The following is a 27271-nucleotide window of genomic DNA, read 5'->3' as shown; positions in this document are numbered from 1 at the left end:
CTCCAATACAGCTTTATTACCACCCACCTCAATTATGTTGCTACTATCAATTATACATCTATATATTATAGACATAATATTACAATTATACATCTTGTTTTATACACTTGCTTTTAAATCTATTAAGAGGAGAAAGGAAAATAAATAACACAATTCTATATTCTCTTATATTTACCTACATAATTACTTTTATAGATACTCTTTGTTGTGTGTGTTGTGTGTGTAAGTGTGGATTCAAATTATTGTCTGGTACAACTTGCTTTCAGCCAGAATAACTTCCTTTCGTATTTTTTATATGGGTCTGTTAGCAAAAAAATTCTCCAGTTTTTGTGTATCTGAGAATATCTTTATTTTGTCTTCATTTTTGAAACACAGTTTTGCTGAACATGTTTCTTGACATATTTGCTGTTGACAGTTTTCCTTTTCAGCATTTGGAATTCGTCATCCCACTGCTATCTGACCTGCATTGTTAATGAGAAGTCGGCTGTTAATATTGTTGAGGTTCCACTGTATTTGATGAGGTGATTTTCTCTTGCCTTTCACGATTTTCTTTTTGTCTTTGTCTTTCAGCATTTCTACTAGAATGTGTCTGAGTGTGGATCGCTATATGTTTATCCTACTTGGAGCTTGCCGAGCTGTTTGGATGTGGTTAATAATTTTCACCAAAGTTGAGAAGTTTTCCATTGTTATTTCCTTGAATATTTTTTCTGCTCCTTTTTTTCTTTCTTTCCCTTCTGTAGTCCCATTGCATATGCTGGCTCACTTAATGGTGTCTCATATTTTTCTGAAGCACTATTAATTTTTCTTCATTCTTTTTTCTATTTGTTCTTTAGACTGTATAATCTTTAACAGTCTGTCTTCAAGTTCACTGATTCTTCCTTCTGTCAGTTCAAAGTTACCATTGAGCCCCTCTACTGAATTTTTCATGTCAGTCATTGTACTTTTCAACCCCAGAATTTCCACCTGTTTCTATAATTTCTATCTCTTAATTGATACTCTCTATTTTGTGAGACACAGTAACCATACCTTCCTTTTGCTATTTACACATGGTTTCTTTTAGTTCTTTGAACACCAATTATAATAGCTATTTAAAGTTTTTGTCTGCTAAGTCTAACATCTGGACCCCCTAGAAGGCAGTTTGTGTTGTCTGCTTATTCTTCCTATTTTTATGGATCATATATATCTGGTTTTTTGAACGTCTAGTATTTTGTTGTTGTTGCTGAAAATGGACACTTTAGGTAATATATTGGAGCAACTCTAGATAATAATTTCCTCTCCTTCCTGGGGCTTGTTGTTATTGTTTGCTTGTTTGGTTGTTTATTTGTTTAGTGACTTGGCTGGGCTAATTCAGTAAAGTCTCTTTCCCTCTTGGTGTGCAGCCTTGGATGTTGCTCCTCAGAGGGTACAGCCTTGAGCATGTGAACAGTCTCCTCAATCACCAGGGATGACTGTGGTTTTAGTCAAGTTCTCTTTACCTGTCACTTTTCCTGATCTCTCCACTAAGTTTCTGGCTGGTGTGACTCTATTGGTATGATACACAGCTGTTATCTTCCACTAACTGCTGGCTGACAGTTCTATTGTTTTGATAATACTCTTGGGCATAAATTGCTCCACAGATTGATCTAAATAATTTCAGGTCACTCTGCAGCCTTTAAGTTTTGCTCTGACTCCAGGAAGACTCTTTTTAGCTATCTCTTTCCTTTGTTAAACTTTTAGCTGGTGCACTGTTTTGTTTGTTGTTACTAGTATCACGGAGTGACCAGCTTCCCCTTAATTCCTCACCACCAGGATCTCCATTGCTTTAAAACACCCTTAGCCAGGAACTTCAAATGCTCTTTTCCAAATAGTCAGTCCCTATAGGGAGAGCTGCAGAGCTCTCTGTTATTAAGGGCTGGCTCTCTCTTACAGGCTGAATCTTTGTACTTTTGTATTAGAGCTGGGGTTGGGAATAGCAAGCAGCTTCTCCCTGAAAGACTCTCCTGGATCTAAGAGTGAGGATCTGGACAGAGATGGTAGCCCCTTGTCTTCGAGGCTTGTCTCTTCTGGTGTGAATCTTATTCCCTGTGAGCAAGCCAGGATGCGGCAAGCAGGGTCCATCTGGGGTAGTAGAGCTTCCCTATGACTAGAAGATGAGAGGAAGGCCCCGTCCTTTTAGCTGTGCTTGCCTAGCACAGAGGTTCTGCAACACAGAGATGAAGGAGATGAGAGATGCTGATCTCCTGCCCCTCTTGGGGTGAAACTGTCACCCTAGATTGGGAGGTACAGAAGCAGGTGCTCATGGTTCTTGGACACATTTGCCCAGAGTAAAGCTTCTATCATTTTGATCTGGGACAGCAGGGTGGGAGAGGAGGAGAGAAATGAGGGGAGTATATTGTGGCTCAAACACAACAGACTCTCACTGTTCTTAAAGAGATTTAGTAGATTTTTTTGAATATGTTTCTCTATTTGCTGTCTGCCCTTAGGACCATTTCTAAAGATTTTAAACTATTATTTTTAAAATGTTCACCAGTTAAATGTGTTTCACTGGGAAAAGAGTCTACCATGTTCCTCACAAGGCCACTCTAGAACTCCCATCTCAGTATTAGATGTATTTTACCTGAGTATTTTACCTTACAAATTATATCAACTACAGTGAATCCTTGAAGAACACAGGTTTGAACCACGTGTATCTACTTACACATGAATTTTTTTCATTAAATATGTACTACAGTACTATGTGACTCTATGAGGTTGGTTGAATCTGGGGACGTGGAACCGCATATATGGAGGGCCAACTGTAAAGTTAAAGGCAGATTTGACTGTGCAGACAGTTGGCACCCCTAACCCCTGCATTGTTCAAGGGTCAACTGTATTTTAAAACTTTATATGAGACACACAAGATTAGAAAATTTAAATGATAAAGAGGGGAGGTTTGAAATAAATAAGGAGGAGAGGGCATCAAACTGATATGACAGTGTTAGTAAAACTGAATACTAGTCTCACTACTCTGAGCTTCTTGGTATTCGAAGCACAGTATTAACAGCTATCACTTACTCAGTGGCGGGAATGTATCTGGTGCTTTTCATACATTATGTTGAACTCTCATGGTCAGTAGTATAATTTATGACTTACAAATGAGAAAACTGACCCTCAAGGACACATAGAAAGAAAGCAGAGAACCTGGGATTAATAGGAATTTAGGTCTGTTTTGCTCCAAGTCTGTATTCTTTATGCTCTCTATAAAGGGAAGCATTAAATTCATTTGGAGTTAAATTCTATGAGAACTGCAGGAATATTAAATAGACAACACTGATTAGACATTTGATCAGAATTTTTTTTTGGCATGGCCATTACACTTGCTGACTTATTGAGGATCAATGAAAGTAACTGGTTCTCTTTCAAAGTTAGTTAACTCTTCAGTTTTTTTTTTTTTTGATTCAGCAATTTTGAGCAATTTTCTGGAATTCTTCTGAATACAGTAGAGTTTGTTTAGCTACTTTAGCAGTGTATCTACCAGCAAAGGATACTACTATGCAGTGACTATATTCAATACAAAATAGATGAATTACTTCAAAAATACAACATATTTATTTTGATTAATAAGTATTATTTAGTAATTATCTATTTTTAGCTTATCACTATTTGATTTTGCAACATAAATATTTTCCTTAAATATCCTAAAATGGGGAATTGAGTTGGAAAATCAGCTAAGGAAAATTTCCCACTCTGTGTCCGACTTCTTGTTAGATTTCAAACAGCACAGAAATAACACATTAAAATGAGGTGACTTTACATTATAGAACATATCAGATACTTTCTATAATAAATTAACAAAAAACCATGCATGTCAATTTCAAAAATATAATAGTTCTGGCTCCCTTCATTCAGGACAGAAAAATTATGCTTGCTAAAATCAATTATGTTTTAAATCAACACAATCTTCTTAGTTTCATGATATTCCGGTGTAAAGCAGGTCATTTTATTAAAAAAAGAATTAAAATACCAGATTACTCTGAAGTCACATAATTGGAAAATACAAGATTTAACTGCCAACTATATAAATATCTGGACAGTTTCTAAACTACATTATTTAACAGAAGTACATATATTCTACTCTGATGGGAATATCTACATTGACATTGTATAAATGTGTCATCAGCATACATGTGTTCTATTGGTTTTAGTTTATTGCTTCAAGTTACCTTCCAGAAGATCATCCTCGTCAATGCCTTTGACAATCTTTGATTTGTAGTCTCGGAAAAACATGTATTTTAGCAGTCTTCTAAGTTTTTTCTATTAAAAATATGAAATAAGTAAATAAAAAACCTTACACATACATTCGCTTTATTGATTAAAGACTATTACGATAACTAAATTTAATAACGTGTACCCCAGGATCACTGGTTGGGGGGAATATAGCAATTCTCAGCATAGTACTGTGAATACAAAATTTAGTCATCAAATTAAACATAAAAGCTACAACACTAGCATTTTTTTTTTCCCTGCGGTATGCAGGCCTCTCACTGTTGTGGCCTCTCCCGTTGCGGAGCACAGACTCCGGACGCGCAGGCTCAGCGGCCATGGCTCACGGGCCCAGCCGCTCCGAGGCATGTGGGATCTTCCCGGACCGGGGCACGAACCCGTGTCCCCTGCATCGGCAGGCAGACTCTCAACCATTGCACCACCAGGGAAGCCCCAACAGTAGCATTTTTAAAAGCACTTTTCATTTGCAAGTATCCAGATACTCCAGAATCACAATGATTTTTGTTTTTTGGGGTTTTTTGGTTAAATTCCTTCTGAAGATTGTGATAAACTCTCTACACTATGCTGCAAATACTGACTTTATGGAATTTTGTACACATTCAGAACCAAATTTTATTTTTCTAATTGATTTACAAACAGCTAGACAAGGAGTTTGTAACAACTGCTTTAAAAAGCCAAGCACTCTCCTTTTTATTGTTTTTTTTTAATTCTCTGAGAATCTTTTATTTAGAAGAGTTGGTTTATGTTTTATATTTCTGGAAAACATTCTGTAATCTGAGGAACATATTTTTATGAAACTCAAAGCTGATGAATGATAGTTGAGTCTTAATGATGGCTTTCTTTAGGTTTATTAGAAGACTATAATACTGTTTAACTTTAAAAGTAACTGATAATACTTTGTCATCTGTTGTATGCTTACACTTAGAATGGATTATTACTGGTTCCTGGTCTTCATGTTTAAGATTCCTAATGACAGCTGAAATAAACTGTATTTTACAAAGCTCTTTTACATGCATTCTATTTGAAATTTTCAATAGCCCTGAGATACAGACAAATATAATCGTCTCCTTTTTATATATAGGGAAACCGAGGTTAAAGATAGTCTCACAACTGGAGCTTACGGCAGGACCAGAAGTAGAACATGACCTCTGAACCCGTTTCCTTACTTACAAAGTAAGAAAGTACTTACCTTAGAGGACTACTGTGAGGAATAAATGAGAAAATAAGTGAAGCTGCCTAGTGAAGTATGGAAAACACAACAGGCAGTCAATGACTTCTGCTTGAATATAAACCAGAATTATTAAGAGAAAAAACATATACCTGTATATAGGTGTTTGCTACCCTTTTTTTCTCTTTCCTCTGATTCCTGAAAATTCGGTATTTTAGATTTTATTTTGTCTTATATTACAGTCATGTAAACTACTTTAAATTCTGTTTGGAACACACCAGCATATAAATAAAATTATTATTTTGAGGAGAAAGATGAGAATACTGGCAACTTATCATATTACAGCTAGGCTCTTGGTTGCTAAAAAGGTTCTGATTAACAGTCCTTCTAGACAATAGAAGGGTTTTGACAATCAGTGTATGTTCCTGAATTTTCCACACGATTTAAAACTTTGACTTCCCTGAAAGGCAGGAAAAAGTGTCAATGTGGACTATTTTTTTGTGCTGGCTTGTTTACCTCTGTCGATGAAAAAGAAAAACTGACTGGACATATTCTGTAAAGTACTGATGCGAACTCCACTGCCCTCCAGCTGCCTTCGTAAAGGATCTTGGCTCAAGGTCCCTGTTCCTGCCAACGGCACCTTCAGGCTCTTTCCTCACAGCACCACTGCTATATGGTGCCTACTTCTCCGTCTTCCTAATGAAGTCACTAAATCCTGAACATTCTTACTCTTCACCGTCTCTCTGAATTCTTCCTTCCCATCCACTTTCAGAGCCATCATACTAATCACAGTTTGCCTTGATTACTGAGCCTGCATCCTGGTTAGTTCCATTCTACATATAGCTGCATATAGCAGCATGAGTCTCACCCTAGGCAGAAACCTCCACTTCAACAAATCCTACAGCCTCTCCAATCTAATCACACAACCTTAAAATGCTGTGAGTCTCAAAATGCTTCTTCAACTAAATCATACAGATTTCCTAAACCGGAGTATAGCTTCTTGATAGTGAAGACATTTCTTTTCTCTTTATAGTCCTCATACCATATAAGAGTTAATGAACTAAAAATTTATAAAATTTAATGGTAGACTGGTCGAGGTGCAGTTTGTACATCTCTGAATCCCACTGCAGAAAGTTTAGTCATCCAAGTTTAGTCAATCTTCAGTCAGTCAGAAGGAAAGGAAAGATATAGAAGGAAAGATATAAAGATATAAAGATATAAGATATAAAGATATAAGATATAAAGATATAAAGTAACTGGGTATCACAGAAAGAATGTTAACCAGGATATCCAGAAGGTCAGATGGGATGCCTTCTGATAAAAACCAGAGCCACAAACATACAAAAATGGGTAAATGTAATTAAGATGCCAGGGGAAAACAATGGAGAAATGAAAGACGCAACATTAGGAACTCAGCACTGCGTGCTCACTCGGGTTAGAGTCTACCATAACACACTGTGGTTATTCAGTTAGTTTTTCCACATGTAACTTTTAGATGAAAATTTTATTAAAAACATGCAAAATGTCACAAAATATTTTCAAACTAGCTACTCTTGTAAGATAGTTATGACAAAATTATACATGTAAATACCAGCATAAATATTTTAATGTCAGAGTTCAAAGAGTAAGAAAGATAGATCTTTAACTATTAAAAAACCTAGATATTATGGTGTATATTTATCTTATACGATATTCATCTTGATTGATTTGCTTTTTTTCCTTTTAACCAGTGTCACAGAAAAAACTTTGTATTTCAAGTGAAAAAACTATTCCATGAAAGCCTGTATAAAATTAGAAGAAAAATAAATATGCCACTTAGTTATATCCCAGTTACCAAAACAAAGCACCTGGTCAATAACTAGTGAACATTATGTAGCAGTGAAAATGTCTAAATATATATTTAAGGATAAGTGAGAATTAGTTGTCAGCACACTTTTACATAAGTACCCTTGTCCATGTAAAAATAAAAAATAAATTCTTTTGTAGTAAACCATTTTGTTATGCAAACTATGAGGACTCAAATATTAGTTCAACAGTTACGATTCCAATGTGAAAGCTATAAAACAAGGGTAGCTTCCTTACATAAGTGTAATTAATCACCAAGCTTGGCATTTCAATATGATGAAATTATTTTATATTACCTTATCTTTGCGTATCAAAAACAGAAGATCTTCAGCAGAGATTACCCTTGCTCCCCGAAGCTGAGAAACTTCAGCAGCTTGCTGTAACTAACAACAAAGGAAATTTTTCTCAATAATCTAAATTAAATATACTACAGTCATGATGTCTCAAGAGAGATAAACATTCTAAGAGTTAAAAACCGTTGGGAATAATCCAGCAATCACAGTACTGCTTTTAAAAGCAAAATGTCTTATGTTTTAAGGTATAAAAAAATGCAGTTAAATTAACTTATACGCCCACCTGTAACTGATACAATAAAGAGAAATCCTTGACTTCTTTCATGCAAAAGAAAAATCATATGCAGCTTCCAGAAATGCATTAATGCACCTGAAAATAATTTTATGAAATTTTATCCTCATATCCATGTGAGCAATGGTTTCACTCTGTATCACTAGTTGAATAAGTATATTATTAATCTGAGCTCCCATGCTGGTATGATTTGAAATAGGCCCATTCAGAACTTTAAAAGATCAACAAAAACAGTAGCTGTTTCTAATATCCAAAGGAAAAAAAATAGTTTTAGTTTTGGCAAGTCTTCAGTGGGCAAAGGATTCAGTCCATAAATCATAATACTGGACTGCATTAATTTCTTTCCACACTAATCACATACACACAAAAAGTTAACTGTATCTGGAATGCACAACACAAAACATACTGCATGAAAAGTTAGATTCCCCCTGAAATGTTCATCTGGGCGCTTATATCTACAAAGTTGAGAGTTTTCTGGGATTCAGAAGTCCTAGAAACACAATCTTACTTGAAAATGACCTGGAAAATAAAAGAATGTGAAAAATGATAGTTCTATTTTTTGGCACAGGCAAAATCAGTTTCTTATTTTGATTAGTTAGAAGCAACATAAGATACATCCAGCTGAAAAAAATAAAGATGCTGGAGAAAACACTACAAAAATGTGCCTGTAACTTCTTCCAAATTTGATCAAACCATGGTGATTGCACCAAACCAACTCTATCCAATATTATAAAAATATTTACATATAAAAGCTGTTCCTGAATGCATCTTTCTTTGAAAGGAATAAATCTAACACATATTCCTAAGAACTAATCTTTAAAAAATGACACACTGTTATCTTAACAAGTATAAGAAATCAAATAGTGCATTTATACTAAAGAAATTCTGAATGGTCAAGAGATTTTGCTAAGTAAGCTTCAAACCTTGTCTAAATACACAGACTACAAAATAGACTATAAACTCCCTATGTGTCAGCCTTACCACTGAATTTCCTGGATACTGGTGGTTGGTATATAAACATAATTCTACCTAAATATAGAAATTTAAATTTAACTGTGAACCATTTAAAAAGAAATCTTGGGGGAAAGGTTTTTAAAAAGATGATATATCTACCCAGAAAGAAACTAAGTTTTCAGTGGGAAAAATGTGAACATATTTTTCTAAAAACTCGAAGAATGTCAGGGAAATATGTGTACATGTGTTTTTTCAAACAAAAACATTTCTATGACAGAATAAAATACACATAATCAATGTGGAGAAGAATATGGGCTCAGTATCCATTTGTCTGGACACAGAGAACCAGGAGGCCGCACTCTCAAGTAACTTTTTATTTTCTTAAATGGAGGATGGTGATGATTTGAAAACTCTAAAATACTATACAGATATAAGTAATTTTACTCATGTTAAGAAAGGACCAGGATAAGTATACCTCGCTAAATTGTCTTCCCAATAAATCAACTGTTTATCCACAATACATGTAAATAATCTGTATTTATAACACTCTCCAAAATGTCAGCGTATAAACACATTCAGTAGGAAAAAAAAGAAGAAAATGGAAAAATAAACACATAGAAGAGTTAGCCATTTTAACTTTTTTTTTTTTTTTTTTTTTTTTGCGGTACGCGGGCCTCTCACTGTTGTGGCCTCTCCCGTTGCGGAGCACAGGCTCCGGATGCGCAGGCTCAGCGGCCATGGCTCACGGGCCCAGCCGCTCCGCGGCATATGGGATCCTCCCAGACCGGGGCACGAACCCGTATCCCCTGCATCGGCAGGCGGACTCTCAACCACTGCGCCACCAGGGAGGCCCGAGTTAGCCATTTTAAAACACCTTTTCGAAACCAGTACACAACTATTGTAGAGATCTGGAATTTATGTCACAGTTATGTTGCCATAAATAGCAGGAAAACTTTAGCTTTCATCTACCTTATTTACTAATTTCCCTCACCCAACCTAGTACCCTCACTAGCACTGGCACTGCTGGCACTCTCCAGTATGCCTTGGACTCCCACGTAGTGAGTCCTCAGGGCTGAAAGTTATCATTGTGTTACTGCACAGCAAGCCCGTCTGGCCCCTACGAGTCCCACACTCCGAAATCACCTCCTTCACACTCTCACTGCCTCTTCTCTACAAAGTGAGGAGGGCAAGCTTCTTAACTAACTACAGTGATGACACTAAAGTGTGTATTGCCCACTGGCTAACTTCTAGAACTTTTGTCTACAATTACCAAAAAGACTAAAGAACCTTCTCTTTAACATCGTAAGCTTAAAAAGCAAGTTAGCAGCTTGGCAGTCCAGTCCCACAGGAGGCTGAGCTCAGGACCGGTGCACTCAGTGTGAAAACAATACTAGAACCAGGAAACCAAAATCAAGAAATATTTCTAATACCTTCAGTGTTCAAAAAAAAAAAAAAAAAAAAACCCAAAAACGTTGATTCTATCAATATATTGTAAGAAACCCCTCAATTTTTTTAATCCCTGAAAATAAATGGAAGTTGTACTTCATTATTCACTGCAGCAAGTCAAGTATTTCTGGCAGTAACTAAAATGACGTGAAATGATAGTACATTTTATGATTTTTTATTACAATGAAAGTAGTATACATTTAATTGCATTTATAAAATATGCAAGAATTGACAGAGCAGAGGAATCCTTTAAGACCAATTACTGGTTGAATGGGTATACAAATTTTCTTAACTATATGGATAAAGGTATGATGATAGTAACTTTATAGAGACTTATTTGTAACTCAGTAAAATACTTTGCTAAAAGCATTATTCTACAACAGGAACTCTTTTAAAGCATTGATTTGTTTCTGATAAATATTATTTCTATTTTTCAAAGTAAATTAAAAATAATATTATACTTGTAACAACTGCTTCAAAGAAAAGAAATTACCCCTAGCATATTAACACTCATCATGTTTGCATTTTAAATACTTTATGATACTTTATTTGCAGGTTGAGCATAAAAGGTACACTTTAAACTTTACATCTTTGAGCCCACAAATAAATCTCTTCTCAATTTCTCATTTCTATCAATGACACTAACAATCGAACAATTTTTTTTTCTCTATTTTATTTTCACCAACTTCTGTTGATTTTGCTGGTTTAATTGGCTCAGGGTCTTGAATTTGCTCTCTACTTCCACAGTGTTCATCTGAATGTAGGCCTCTGGGGCTTTTTGCTTACTGCTTTCTAAATTTCAATGTCTCCAAATGATGATGTACCCTAGATTAAGTGTTAACATGATCTTCTTCAAATATGTCCACAATTCTTGTTCCAGGATCTATGATAATTCAGTGTTATTGACTTCAGTGTGGTCTTTAAAGACTGACTGACTCACAGATGTTTTTCCGTATACCTTCATCCTCTTCATTATATTTCTTGTTTTTCTGTCATTATTCTACATTTAAGCTCCAATCATTTCAGTTCTATCTTAAGCCTTTGTGTACTTGTGACAGTTAATTTTATATGTCAACTTGACTGGGTTACAGGGTGCCCAGACATGTGGTCAAATGTTAATTCTGAGTGTGATTGTGAAGGTATTTCTGGATGAGATTAAGATTTGAATCCCTAGGCTGAGTAAAGCCGATTGCCGCTCCCCACCACCGGCCCCTGCTAATGTTAGTGGGCCTCAACCAATCAATGGAAGAGGTGAATGGAACAAAAAGGCTGAATAAGAGGGAAGTCCTTCTGCCTGACTGCCTTGAACTGGGACACAGACCTTTCCAGCCTTTTGACTTGGACTAAACTGTCTCTTGGTTCTCAGGTTTTTGGATTTGGGCTCGAACTACGTTCTGTCTCTCCTGAGTCTCTGGCTTGCCAACTACAGAACTTGGGATTCTCTGCCTCCAAATCCATGCGAGCCAGTTCCTTATAATAAATCTATCTATCTGTACACACACACACACACACACACACACACACACACACACACACGTATCCTATTGGTTCTGTTTTTCTGGAGAATTCTAATATAGTACTATACTCAAATTATGAGAAATTCTTGATTCTTTATGGGATGCAGCACTTTCTCCTTTAAAATACAGACTTCAAAATAATTTTCCAAAAAAATAAAAGATCTATGATTATCTTCATACCATAGTGTTATTACCTAACCTAGGCATGGAACTTACACGCTCAGTTTACAGTATCGTAATTGTACTTGTGAACAAGTTTCTTTATCTTCCTCAACCAGTTAGTTACCTAATGCTCTCACCTCCCAACTTCCTTCTGAATAATATCTCTAGGTCCAGGACCACCATTCCCCCAACAGGCAATTTATAAATGTTTGGTAAATGTTGGCAATCCATTTCCCCTTGACTGTTTTCAGTTTTCCCATCTAAAATATAAATAAATTGAGCTAGATGAAGTCAATTAACCCCCGCAATTGGCTGGGGCCCAGGTAAATTCAGCAGAAAGATTTCTCTAAAGTTCGAAAAGGTTTCAAAAGTAAAGCAAAATCAATTCAATGACTGCACAATCATTAGCATCCTGAAGGTGTTTCATTTTAACCACACTTCTATTGCACCTCTTTCTTTTGGATTCTGGCTAAATCTCTGGATCCTTCCTTTCTGAGAATAAATAAACGAATGCATAGTACATATAGGAATTAAAAGCTATGTGATGAAGAGGCAAAATCTTAGGGTAAGTTATCACTTGGCCTAAGATTTATTTGTCTTTCTATCCATTTGTCTATCACACACTAGTTATCGGGCCAGATACGAGGTTAGGCTAGGAAAGAACAGCTCTGCTTGCAACCATATTTGTCAGCCACGGATAACCTCAAAGATCCTCTCTGAATCCTCCATGTTGTGACTGAAAGAATTAAGAGATAGGAAATCCGGACTCCAGTTCTGGCCACTAAGTAACTACATAACTTCAGATACTTCAAATAACTTCCCTAGATTTGTAGGCTTATGTATTCTTTTCCAATTGAAATGGATAAGCAATGATTTTAATGACTAGAAGGAGAGTTAATAAAAAATCTTAGTAGTAATAATTTATTAAGTACCTAATTTGTTCTTAGGCAGTACAGGAACTGTGCTATGTGCATTATAAACATTTAATTCTAATTTTAAAATTATTATCTAAGTTAAGGGCTTCCCTGGTGGCGCAGTGGTTAAGAATCTGCCTGCCAATGCAGGAGGCATGGATTCGATCCCTGGTCCAGGAAGATCCCACATGCCGCAGAGCAACAAAGCCCGTGCGTCACAACTACTGACCCTGTGCCCTAGAGCCTTCGAGCCACAGCTACTGAAGCCCGCGCGCCTAGAGCCCGTGCTCCGCAACAACAGAAGCCACCGCAGTGAGAACCCGCGCACAGCAACAAAGACCCAACGCAGCCATAAATAAATAAATAAATTTATTTTAAAAATTATTATCTAAGTTAAAATGTACATAACATTAAAAAGTCAAATAATACTCTAAGTTTTATAATGACAGACAGAAATACCTAGCCATATTTCTTTCCAATCTGTAATTCCGCTTCCGAAGGAAAATACTTTTAACTTTTCTAGCTTGTTCTTCTGTTATTTACCTCCACATTTGAAATACGTTTACAAGGCTGCTTTATTTTTCAGCTTTAAATACTATCGATTGACTTTTTACTATGGAAGATGAAGATTTAGTGTTCACAGATGTCTCATATTTACCATCTCCTTCCTCCCCTCTTGATATTATTTTAAAAATGTAATTTTTTGTTAAATTAGTATCTAGTGTTTATATTATTATGACGGCATAAACACTGTTACAGCTTGGCCACCATGATCAAATTTCTTTTTATAAATTAAAAAAAATTTTTTGTAGTTCAGAATTTCCTTTTCTTTTTTTGCTTAACTTATTGTGAATCTAACACTATTTCATCTACATTATTTACAAGATTTGAAACATGTAAGGATTTCTTTCAATTTCATTGTTTTTGTTTTTCCTCAGAGACTCATCTGGAGTCTGCCAGACTCTCTTCAACAATTACATTTTGGATTTTTGTTTTCTTGATCCCATTTTGTTCTTAATTTACTTCCTTTATTTTGGTAGAGCACATTCCCTGGAGGTTTCTCTTTTTTGTTTTCGAGCATAGCTATAATAGTTGCTTTATAAAATCCCTGTCTGCTATTTCACTACCTGGGTCATCTTAGAGTCAGTCACCATTTTGTCTTTTCTCTTGGCTATTAGTCATGCTTCCCTGTTACTTCATATTTTAAGGATAATCTGTGATTTTATCTGAGATATTATAAATAATACATTGTAAGGACTCTGGATTCTGCTATGCTCCTCTGAAGAATATTGATCAATTTTTTTAAACAGGCAGATAAGTAAAATGAATTCAAACTGCAGTATCTATCTCCTTCCTCCAGTGGTAGGCTGCAGCTGAAAAATACCTCTGATAGGTTCCCGAGAAAGGGTGCATGGAAAATAAAGTTTTAAAGATCCTGTATGTCTGAAAATTCATTTACGCCACCCTTATATTCAATTTATAATCTACCTAGATATAGGATTTGAGATTAAAAATCATTTTCCTTCAGAAATTTAAAGACACTGCTCCATTGTCTTCTAGCTTAAAATGTTGCTGTTGAGAAGACACGTGTCTTTTTTTTTTTTTTGATTCCTAAGCCTTTAGGTGACTTCCCCCCCACTGCCCACCCCCCGCCACATGAGAAACTTTTACTACTGTTCTATTTATACCTGAAATTTTAAAATTTCACAGTGCTATGCCTTGGTGAGGCTCTTTCTTCACATATTTTCCTGGTACTCATACGGATACTGTAACCTATATATTCTTGTCCTGCAAGTCTGGGAAATTTTCTGGGATTACTCTGAAAATTTCCTTCCTTCTGTTTTCTGGATTTTTTTCAGAATATCTATTAATCAAATGTCAGTGGTCTTTGTGCCTGAGATCTCTAATACTGGAGTTCTTTCTATTCAACCTCTCCAGAGGTAAACCTACATTGTTTTGTCAGAATGGCAAAGAGGTAGTTGACCGCCTATGTGGTTGTGATAGGGCACTGGAATAAAACTGCTCCTTTACTTTCTACCAGTGCTCCTGTTTCTTCAGACGTATCCTGAATGATGATTTTTTTCTAGGTTCCAAGGTTTCATTTTTCTCAAATCTGTTAAACCTTTAAGCATTTCTACCCACTTTTAAACTTCCATAATTATTTGATATGTCTCATCTGCTATTTAATCTCCCATTTTCTTGATCTTCATAGATTTATGCTTTTAAAAATTATTTTGCTATCATTTAGTAGGGTTTTGAGAAGGTTTGGAGATAAGCAGTGTATCACCTATGTTTAAACAGACGCTGTTGCTCCTTTTTGTGTGCTGACATTTACTGAATGTATCCTATGCTTCCTGCCTTCTATATATCATCTCATTTAACCCTCACAACAAACCTATGAGAGATGTCCAGGTACACAAAACTGGTACTAATTAATAAATGTTTAACATCAAGCCATTCATCTTTCTCTCCAAGATTAATTTCTTATTCGGAATACAGGAAGGTATGTAAGGCTTAATGAAGTTTTACACTGCATAGAAAATCTACCCACAAAAACATTTATTTGCCTTTCAAAACATTTTCATTGCTGGTAAATAAATGGTTGCCAAAAAAAAGGTTTGGATCAAAACATTCAAGTCAGTTGCTTCATGCAGACACAGCTTAAGGATTGAGAACTCAGCAAATGTTTGAAAGGAAAGGGATTTGTAACTAAATACAGTCAATGTTCAGAATACTATAAATGTAAGATATTTGACTTAGTCTTTTCCTATCATATGATCTCCTTATTCTTTTTGGTGACTAGTCTTCCACTGTCTTAGACATTTGAAACATAAACAAGTATATAAATTGATAAAAGATGTGCTTAACTTTTTAGAATTTCATTTTAACTCTTCTTTTTAGAGTAGTAAGTCAAACACAGTTAGTCAAGTTTTTAAAAATATGATAAGCCTATAATTATCAGTATCTCATGACTCAAATAATTCATATTTATTTATATATGCATTTTAAAGAATGACCAAGACACAATCAATATAAGCCTGCAATGCTTAAAAAATGTCCAATGAGAACAGCAACCCTGACAAGAAACTAATTCTTTGGTTATTCTTATTTAAATGTGAAAGTGGGAGAACAGCAACCATTTGAAAGTTTTAAACTATTTTGCATATAAGTTATTCATAAGCAATTTTCAAGTCTAAACACATCAAGTTTTGAAGCAAAAGGATATTTTGAAAATTTTTTAAGGTTGAAATTAAAATAATAAACTAGACTATAATTTAAATATTATACTATACTATACCTTAAATACTATGCTATTAACTAACTACAGTTAATACTATTTAAAATTTATTTACTATTTAACTATTAAAACTAAACTGCTACTTAACTATTTAAACTAAAATACAAGTAAAATTGTACAAAGATGGTAGCAGATCTTCAATGTGTTCAATGTTATATACAGCTATCTTTCCGTTAGTCAATAACTGAAAAACGATAGAGTTTACATGTACAAATATGTACATTTCATTTGCATTTCTTAAAATTTTAGAAGCGTAATTTCTGGTAGCCTACAAAATGTATACTTTCTTTATCTACAATTAATAATGTCTCTTTTTTTTCTCTGCTTATTTCTTGGCATCTTTGTGCCTCCCTCCATGTTCCCTTCTGTTCACACTTCTAAAAAGGCATCTACCAAAAGAACTGTAGCCATTACTTAGTTCTCCAAAGGACAAAAAAAATAACAAATGTAAGACTCAGTTAATTACTTTTCTTCAGAACGCTACCTAATTTTTCACATGATAACCTGGTTTCATTTCACCCTAGAATGTTTAGGAATAAACACAGGTCTTGTCCTAAATCTTCATGTTTAGATCAGGGTATTAAAAGCACTGAATTACACCAGACCACACACAGACCAATGTAATGACTGGAAAAATTACCAAATGGAAAGAATAATGTTAAAGAATAATCATGAGGAATGAGGAAAACTGATTTCTAATTTTATCTCTGCTACTATCACCCTTATTTTGACAAAAGCAATTTTATAATTTTGTCTTTTTGTTGAGAAAATATATGGATAAAGTGCTAACTTTAGAATTTTAGAACTGCACCCATGCTGGGTCTCAGAACCTCATCCATGCACAAGGAGGGAAAGGGTCTGCTATGAAACTCAGTTAAAGTTTGGTTTTCTCTGTCAGTACTGTGTATCCTGAAGAGAGTTCCAGAGAATTTAGATTATTGCCTCCATTTTAAGATCTAACTAACTCAACAGATTATCTCCATGTAAGGCACTATACAAATTGATTTCACAAGTAGTTTAATAAAGAAGCTTTAAAAAACCATTACTTTAAAAAAGTTTCCAAAACCATCTTAACTTCTTTCCTCTCATAAAATTTTTAAAAATGCCTACAGTTTGATGTTTAAGGGAGATTATATCATGCGGCACATAGTAAGCCCTGAATAAAGGCTATCTACATTTATTTAGAAATGAGAAATTAAATTTCAGGGCCATCATAAAAACATTTATAACTTCTAGGCTACTATTGGACTATTACTTAGCACTTATTGATTTTACCATAAACAAATTTAGAATGTAAATAATTTGTGTGGATAAGTTATATGTATGTGTGTATATATATATATATATACACACACACACACATATATACACACATATATTATTTGTATGTATATACACACTCATATACACATGTGTGTATATATCACTAGAACCACTTTCTTACAAATTTTAAGAAAGTAATTCTACTTAAATTTAACGGGGAAACTATATGAACTTCTTTTGATAGAGAACTAATAGCTTCTCTAATAAATTCTCTTGTGGAATCAACTCACCACGAAATACAATGCATGTGTTAGTGTGCATACATTTTTGAAGCCATACTTTTTTTTATGTTGAATACTTTTAATTTCACCAGTGATAATATATATTTTGAACATAGGTTGACTAATAACTCACTAATTCACCAATAAAATCCCATTAATAAAATACCCTAATAGTTAGCAGAGTGTCATTTATTGATCTGAATGGTAGAAAGTTTTGAACAGAATAGCTGATCTTTCTGATCCTCAAGTTCTTCAAGTGGGAACCGAACAGATGTGAAGAATGAAAAGCCTTTTGGCTTTCCCTTTCTGATTCTAGTATTTAAACCTAGGTGTACTTTACTTTCGGCTCCATAATTAAGCACTTGCATCAATGAGAGAAGAAATAAAAAAGAAGAATGCAAGGAGAAATAGTACAACTTGGTGAGAGGCAGATGGGAGTCAATTTTCAAAGGAAAATCCTCTTAGTTATACCAGTGGAAATGGCAACCAATCCAACTATCTGTATGAGTGTGGCACAGGTGATATAGTTAACTATTCCAGTATCCTATCCAATAGTCCAGATATATTTGAAAGCCAAAGACAGTTGCAAAATGGGATTAAAGCAATGCAGTTACTAATGCATAGAAGAGACTGATCTCTATCCATTTCCACTGTGCCCTATGCTTTTATCATATGATGAGCAGAGGTAATTTGTATATACTTCCCCCTTAGTCTGTCAGAGAAAGTAGCCCTTATTCAAATTTTGTATCCAAACACTGCTTACACAGGCAAACCAATCAATGTTGTATACAGTATTTATCAAATTTGCTGTAGTATATGTAAAACTAAATGAGAATCAGGTTTCTGAGGCTCAGACGTCAGTCCCATATTCCACTCAAGAATTAAAAAGGTTATTTATTAAAATGGGCTCAAGAAGGTGATATAGTACAGATCTTGTTACACTCATAGGTCACTGTGAAGATGAGATGAAATGATGTGGGGCAGGCACTTGGGGAGCTACCAAGCGCTCTGCCAGCATAAGATACTGCGTGGGGATGAATAAGGTGGAATAGCAGTCGACATAAGAAAAGAAGAAAAATTTACCGATAATTTGGTAGGCAGAGAAAATTTTAGATTTGCTATTAAAACCCAAACCAGGATATTCTTAAAAGATTCACTCACATCAGACATAAAAGGGTACAACTTTCCAACAATATTCATACAGTCACATCCTAAGAAAGCAGACAGCATAGAGAAGATAGAACCCTATGTCCTTCAAAAATGCAAGGTAGATACGACCCAGCAATCCCACTACTGGGCATATACCCTGAGAAAACCATAATTCAAAAAGAGTCATGTACCACAGTGTTCACTGCAGCTCTATTTACAATAGCCAGGACATGGAAGCAACCTAAGTGTCCATCGACAGATGAATGGATAAAGAAGATGTGGCACAGATATACAATGGAATATTACTCAGCCATAAAAAGAAACGAAATTGAGTTATTCGTAGTGAGGTGGATGGACCTAGAGTCTGTCATACATAGTGAAGTAAGTCAGAAGGGAAAAATAAATACTGTATGCTAACACATATATATGGAATCTAAAAAAAAAAAAAGGTTATGAAGAACCTAGGGGCAGGACAGGAATAAAGATGCAGACATAGAGAATGGACTTGAGGACACAGGGAGGGGGAAGGGTAAGCTGGGACGAAGTGAGAGAGTGGCATGGACATATATACACTACCAAAAGTAAAACAGATAGCTAGTGGGAAGCAGCTGCCATAGCACAGGGAGATCAGCTCGGTGCTTTGTGACCACCTAGAGGGGTGGGATAGGGAGGGTAGGAGGGAGACACAAGAGGGAGGAGATATGGGGATATGTGTATATGTATAGCTGATTCACTTTGTTATAAAGCAGAAACTAATACACCATTGTAAAGCAATTATACTCCAATAAAGATGTTTAAAAAACAAAAGCAAGGTAGGTGCCACAGCCTCTGAGATCTCCTCTAACTCAAGCACAGACCTAACATCCCCTTTCCATTGTGCTTCCTGGGGACCTTGTATGACTTCAGTCAGCTTACTATTATCACCGTATTTTGTAAAGATATTTTTACGAGATAAAGGCTTCCCTTCCAGAATGCAAACTCTCCATTAAAACGTGTTAAGCAATTTGGCAAAAACCACGTAAAACAAGAAGCGGCATGACTGGTGCGTGGAAATTGGCACAGGGACTAGAGGAAGAAGGCTGAGGACTGTTGATCTTAGTATGAGCTCTGTGTGAATGTGGCCAATAAGTAAACATAACTGAGACTGTGCTAACCAAAACAAACAAACAAATCCAGGAAAAATAACAGTTATCTTTTAACATCCTTTAACAGGGATGTTAAAAAGAAGAAGTGAGGAAGAAAAAATGAACACAGAAAAGATAATGCCTAAAACATAATTATCTGCCCCACAAATATTAGTCTTTTATTTCCTTCTGTGGATTTGCAGGGCAGTGATATTACAAAAAGAGAAGCCACGGAAGGGCAGCCTTTCCAACTGCAGTCTTGTAGGTGAGGCGAAAATGAAGTAAGTAAGCATGGAGGTTAAAAATCTATCACTTTTAATTGAACACTGGCCCTTGGTTTGTTCAATACATATTTATTGAGCACCTAGTATAGGCCAACCACTGGGCTTGGAACTGGTCAGAAGCAAAGCAAGCAAGCAAACAAGAAAAAAAAAATCAAAACATGGCTTCTAATCTCATAGATTTTATAGACTGTGCTTATTTTTTAGTAAAGATGCATAATAAATAACAGCATATATTATGAAATTTTTATTTAAAATAAGTTAAACAAGTTAATGCTGAAAATCAAAGAATTGGGAAATAAGTTCCATAACTTGTATACTGTGTTGAAGAGTACAATCAGCTAACACCTTTGCAAATGTTCCACAAGGAAGCCACACAGTACATTAAGGTTATTAATCTGAAAAGAGTCCCAAGACATTGCTACAAATTATCTAAAATGTCTAAAAAAAATATCCTGACTCCACTGGAGTTAGTTCAGTTAAGATATCAGCCATGATTAATTTCCAGCCTAAAGGCAAATCAAATTGTGCCTCCTAGTCTCTAATCAGGATTTAGAGAAAACCTCAATTTTTAGAATTTATCTGGCTGAGTCTCAGCTAATGTATGTGTGTCTGGGGCATCTTTGGGGATGACCCACATGGGATCATTGATAGTTATTTGATGTTTATCAGTCAGGGGCTTGGAAGGAAAAAGCACAGTTAAACCAGGTAGCTGGAGGAAGAGCTGAAACAGAAACTATTTACAAAGATGAGGGGAGGGCTTTGGGAAATTCCAAGGGATAGTGTGGTATCCTCCTGGATCTAACAACAACAGGAAACCACTGTTAAATTAGGCTTAGAGGGTTAAGGGAAAGGCAGTTGTCCTATGAACCTAGAAGCTGGAAAAGTCACCTGACAGGGACACAAGCAACCTTGGCCTTACATTCATACCACTCTCAGGTCTCCTGCTGGCATCTCCCACTGGCCACACTGAACCAGAAGTGAGAGGGCAAGCAGATTAAGAGATGAGCCTCCCAGGTTACAGAAAAGGAGGAAGGGTGAATAGCGGATCTGGAGGGACAAACATGAGATATCCACTATCACGTGAGTCTTCAGATTTATCAAGGATAACCTTACTAGGGCCACTTTTCCCCCAAACACCTAAAGCAGAATGTTTTTCATCCCATTCTAAAAATATTTCTGTTCAGACAATTTAAATATAGAAATGGGTGGGAGGTGTTCTCCTCCAAATAAGCTATGTGATCCAGCGATAGAAATTGTAATTACAGATTTCAATACTTAATTTTAGAAAGGATAGCACCAATACTAAGAGTAACAAGAACATAAACTAGCATTTATTGAATACACTACAAGGTGTCTGACACTTTTTACATATTTTAAAAATTGTTAGTTTTTCTAATCTTCACAAAAATCTTACAGGTTAAGCGATATTAGTATTTTAGATAAGGAATCAGCAGCTCAGAGCATTAAAATGACTAAGATGGGATTAGACCAAGTCTGTCAGACAATATCTCTCTGTTTCCACTGTATCCCACAGCTAGTAGACAGCTAACTTTTCCATTTTCCTCATGTAAACTATACTTAATAGTATCCTTATATAAAATAATATTTAAATATATAAAATTCAGTAAATCGACCAGTCAACATGTAGCACTTTCCAGGACTTAGAATTAGCAGTTCAATATAGATTTAATGGAGTTTTTAAAGTCTCTGATAATTTTCTGTAAATATTTTTGTGTAAGTGTGTTTTGTTTTTTGGAGTAGGAAAAGAATTTTTCATATGGCCCATACAGATCTACTCTTAGACACATAGCAATTATTTTAGAAGTCTTAACATGCTATTAAGACAATTATAACAAAACAGAAACAGACTCACAAATACAGAGGTCAAACTAGTGGTTACCAGAGGGGAGAGTGTTGGGGGGAGGGGCAAAATAGGTGAAGGGGATTAAGTGATACAAACTACTAGATATAAAATTCAAAGTTACAAGAATGTAATGTACAGCACAGGGAATATAGTCAATATTTTATAATAACTTTGTATGGCATAGAATCTATAAAAATATCAAATTACTATGTTGTATACCTAAAACTAATAATATAATATTGTATGTCAACTATACTTCAATAAAATAAAAAACTTTAAACTCAAAGTTACCAGTTGATGTTTCAGATCTGATACTGATTGTGTGACCTTGTGCTAAGTCATTAATGTGTCTTACCTGCAATTTCCCATTTTTAATATGGATGTGATGACATTTGTATTTCAGAATTGTGTAAGGACCATATTAAATTATATATGCAAAGTGGCTGGTACCATTTCTCGTATCAAATTCTCAAGAAATATTCATCCCTACTGTACCTTAGTCATTTTCTTCCCAAAAGGATGTATGTAGGAGTTAATGTGAAAACTACTAGCACAGAACCTGACTAGAAGCTCTTCTCTCTGCCCCCTTATAGGTAAGGGTGGAGGTTGGAAGGGGAATTTTCACCAACTAATTGGATTCAGGTGTCATATACTTATAGATTCTGGTGTTTTCCCTGCCCCTATCAATATTTATGACATGTATTTGTTTAGATAATTTTTTTACATATGTATTGCCACAGTCATAGCTATGAATTAGAAACAAAAAACCACCCCAAACGATTTACTTCTGTGATAATGCCAGTTGGTAAAAAATATAAGTAACTACTATAGATTAAAAAATAATCGTAAGTAGAAAACTCACTTTGCATTTTTACTTCTCCAACACACTTAACCTAGTATATAGTGTAAGTAATTAACTAAGACAAGAAATGAAAAAGTAGAGGATTAATCCAGGTCTACCATCCTGAAACAGAATTCTGGAAGAGAAAAAGGAGGTGAAGAAATAATTCAAGAGAACTTCCCAGAACTGAAGAACATAAGATTCCAAACTGAATCTACTTATTGCTCAACACGATGGATGTAAAAGGGCACACCAAGTCACATTCACTTATTCATTCCCAAATTTCCACTGAGAACCAGGCACGATTCTAAGCAATACAACATTGAACAAAATAGACAAAGTCCACACTGTCATGGAGCTTATATTTTAGTGGTCAGGAGACGAATAATAAATAAATTGTCATAATAATCCCTTGGCCAAAATAAAAAGAGTGAGTAGGATAAGGTGTACGGGAGGGGTGGCTGCGGGCTGTTATTTTATCAGGGTGATCAGAGAAGGACTCATTATTAGTGTGACATTTGAGCAGAAATAAGGGGGTGAGCCACACGGATATCTGGGAGAACATTCCATGCAGGGGGAACCGGAAGCACAGAGGCTCTGAGACAAGACCATGTGTGATCATGCTGGAGGAAGAGAAAAGAGGCTAGTCTGGCTGTGGAGAGGAAAACAGTCAGGGCTAAAATCAGAGAAGCGGCCAAGGGGGAGCGGTGCATGTCATGTAAAACATTCTAGATGTATCATGAAATTTCAGAAATCTGAGGACAAACAGTAGATACTAAAAACTTACAGAAGAAAGGAAAAAACGAGGTTACATGTAAAGGTTAAATAATTAGAATGTCATTACAACAACAACTTTTAACACCAGAAAGTAATGGAGAAATGCCTTCAAAATCCTGAGATAAAATAATTTCTAACCTATAAGTTTTCACACATAGGTAAACAGTCAAAAATCTGTGAAGGTAGAATTTAAGACATGCAAACTAAATAAACATTCACCTTCTGTGGAGTCTTTCTTAGGAAGCTAACGGACAATGTGTTCCAACAAAACACAGGAATAAACCAAGAAACAAGAAGAATTTTCCTTGATTTACTGCCTTGTAGGAAGTAATGTAAGACATAAGTGATCCCACAGAGAATGGAGGATGTTCCCATGATGTGAAAGTAGCTCTACTCAGGCTGGCAGATGTATAACGAGCAGAAAGAGCAACCTCTCCAGACTGGAGGGAGCTGGGAAAGGTGTTCCTTAACAAAGATGCAATTATGGGACACACACCTTTTTTATTTATACTGAAAGGAGATACACACTTGAGGAGATCTGGGTAGGAATTACTGGTAGATAAATATAGTACTAAAAAGAAGTTAAGACGACTGTTTCAAGGAAACTAAAACAAAAATTACAAGTAAGTGAATGCACATATGGTATACTACACAACTCAGCTAAGAAGTCAGGTGATCTGAGAGTCAAAACAATGTAAACAATGACTAAAAAACTTATAATTGTAATCTGTAATTACAATTTCTATCGCTGGATCACATAGTTTATTTGGAGAACACCTCCCACTTGGAGTCGAAGTGGCTGCAGTGAAAGAGGGGTGATGGATGGAGGGAGAAAAGGAAAGGCAAAGGAATAAAAAGGAAGGAAGAGGTTATGTGTGAAAGTAGAACAGAATTAGAAATAGATGAGGATTTAAGACAGAAGGAAAGGGGCAGTTTATTTCAGTGACAAAACAGAATTTTTCGTCAATGGTTTGAAACACAGCTAACTATCTGAAGAGAAAAAAGATTTTATTTTTTTCAATATATAAAAATAAATTTCAGATGAATTAAAAACTGAAAATGGCAGAAAATGGAAGCAAAGGTTCTCAACTGTGAATGAAATTGAGAAAGGTAGTAACTATTCCTCAGCAGTTTGGTTAGCTAGATGTGTTAATATTGAATACTTTTGGAACAAAAGAGTAGCAGTACTCTTCATGTTTTAACACATACGACATGCACTGATAGAAAAGCACAAAAGACATATCGGCAGACTTTCTTTGTACATTTCACTACTGTCCCAGGGCACTGCTGTCTCTAGTGGTCATTTTAGGTTTGTGTTTGGATCTTGTACAAGTACCTTTTAATTTCAAATGTGAGAGCCCAAAGAACTGATTCTTTAATTTTACTTTTTTGCTCATTTCATTCCAAAGTTAGGACAGGAGACAGCTAACCTGACTTCCATTTTATAAATATTATAAACTGTTTTTCTTCAGTAATAAATAGGGAAGGAAAATAAAACCATGAACTATTTTGCATATACATATATTTGTATATATATATATATATATATATATATATATATATATATACACACACACACACACACACACAATATACATATTTTTTCTAATTGTTTTTGAAGTTTGCTTATTAGCTTAATACTTTATAAAAAATTTGTCTTTGCTAACTATTCATACAACTCAGATTTTTAATTTTACCTGTTTAATGAAAATTTTAAAGTCTTATTTCAGAATAAAATGATTAATCAAATGGAATTATGGTTTATGTATTAACTAACTTAAGTGACCATCAAAATAAGGGCATACAGTTTAGTTTGGATGGGAAGGGGAATAAGAATTGATTTCTTTATATTTCCCGCCTATTTCCAAAACAAGATTTGAAGTGTCTTTGATGCTGTGGAGACTAGGTAATGTTCATGGAAGATACGCAGTCTTAAAACAGTTTTCTTGGGAGTAGGTTTTAGTCTGAAAAAGGTGAAGACATTTATGCTGAGTCATGTTAAACAAGTAATTTGGGACCTACAAAATCTAGTAGAAAAAAATTAATGAAATGGTTTCACTAAACACGATATTCCACTTGAGAAAACTGAACTTTAGAGTAAATGTGATAACTAAATAGGTTTGTAAACTTTATTCAGTAATAATTTTTGTCTCATGTAAAATGATTTAACATTTAATTTTTACCTTAATTATAGCAGCGTTTTATTACTTTACCTTCTAGGGCATTTTAATGTTTAGAGGAAGACTGTGTAAGTAAACCATTGGAGTGATTCTGTCCATGGTAGTAATGAAGTTTTTAGTGCTTGTTTTGATTATCAAACATTTAGGAAAAGCAGAAAAGGAACCCCAAAACCAACCTTGTTGGTGCACCTTATAGTGAAATGAACTGATAACCTTTAGAGTGGTATTACTTCTTGTGTTTCAGGGTTTATTACATTCTGACTGAATAGTTTTCTCTTTTCCCCTCAGTGTTAATGAAAGGATAAGGATTTTACTTATATTGATTTTCACTTATATTGAGTGTCTATCATAAGTAAAGGATTTCCAGTGACTCATGTTTATGAACCAGGAGTTCAGATGTTTGCAGGATTACTGAACTTCCAAAGTCGACTAGAAATGCCAGCTGTACTCTCCACTGAGAAAATGAACAAAGTCCTGTGTCTTAACAGTTATGCTCTTTTTGAAAGCTTTTGATGTAAGTAACACCAGTTGAGAAATGAGAAACCTTTTACCTTAAATATGGTCTGAATGATGGAAGGTTTCCTTTGTATTTTAAAACATTTTTACAGTTGATTGTTCAAACATTGGCTTTCTGTAAAAACATTATCATGTTAAATTTACTCTTAGTAGTGCAATACCAATAAATTTTGCTGCTTGGGCAGTTTTAATTACTACCTTAAAAAAAAAGAAAAACTTAAAATGTAAAAGACAAAATGATAAAAATCATGAAAGATTATCTAGGGAACTATATATACAATCCAAGAGTACGGAAGACATTTGTAGGCATGGCTAGAAGCTCACATAGAAAATGTAGATATTGTGGCGGCTGGTCTCCAAAGAAGTCCCTCATGCCCACATGCCCTCATGTACTTCTCTCCAGCACTGAATCTGGGCTGCCTGCAACTCGTACTAATGGACAGAGTGTAGAGGCAGCGATGCTCCAGGACTTACCTGCCTAGGTAAGCAGGTAGCTGCGGAAGCTTCTACTTTCAAACTTTTGGGAGTTTGGTGATACCATGTAAGACTCTTTTGACAGACCATATAAAGAGACCAGACCAGATGGAGAGGAGAGGCTGTGAGTCTACACAGTGAAGCAGAGAGGTCCAGTCTTCCTAAGAATACTGGCCAAGACTCCAGATGGCTTAGCTCCAGGTGCCACCAGAGCACAACCATGTGAGAGACCACAAGCAAGACGAGTGGAACACCCAGTCAAGGCAAGTCACTGAACCATGAGAAACAATAAAATAAGTTCTGATTTTAATCCCACCATGTTTTGAGGTGGTTTGTTACACAGCAAGAAACAAAACAATAAAAACCTTACAAGATGGTCTAGGACAC

At 35.3% G+C, this 27271-nt stretch overlaps 1 protein-coding gene across 6 annotated transcripts in view; it reads right to left on the bottom strand.

Annotated features, from left to right (window-relative positions):
- The window catches only part of SUPT3H (SPT3 homolog, SAGA and STAGA complex component), a 440959-nt gene that overhangs the window by 142875 nt on the left and 270813 nt on the right, over positions 1–27271 (bottom strand). For 5 of the 6 annotated variants that reach the window (XM_060111003.1, XM_060111004.1, XM_060110999.1 and 2 more), the window contains 2 exons: positions 7552–7638; positions 4182–4272 (listed from right to left, as the gene is read on the bottom strand). In XM_060111003.1, coding sequence (XP_059966986.1) covers positions 4182–4272; positions 7552–7638 — 178 coding nt within the window. The remainder of the gene's footprint in view (positions 1–4181; positions 4273–7551; positions 7639–27271) is intronic. The other variant, XM_060111002.1, reaches the window with a different exon arrangement.

The sequence above is a fragment of the Mesoplodon densirostris genome, chromosome 10, assembly GCF_025265405.1.
Source record: "Mesoplodon densirostris isolate mMesDen1 chromosome 10, mMesDen1 primary haplotype, whole genome shotgun sequence".
NCBI lineage: Eukaryota > Metazoa > Chordata > Mammalia > Artiodactyla > Ziphiidae > Mesoplodon > Mesoplodon densirostris.
Note: the sequence above shows the minus strand (reverse complement) of the source record. Positions and strands in the feature narration are given on the sequence as shown.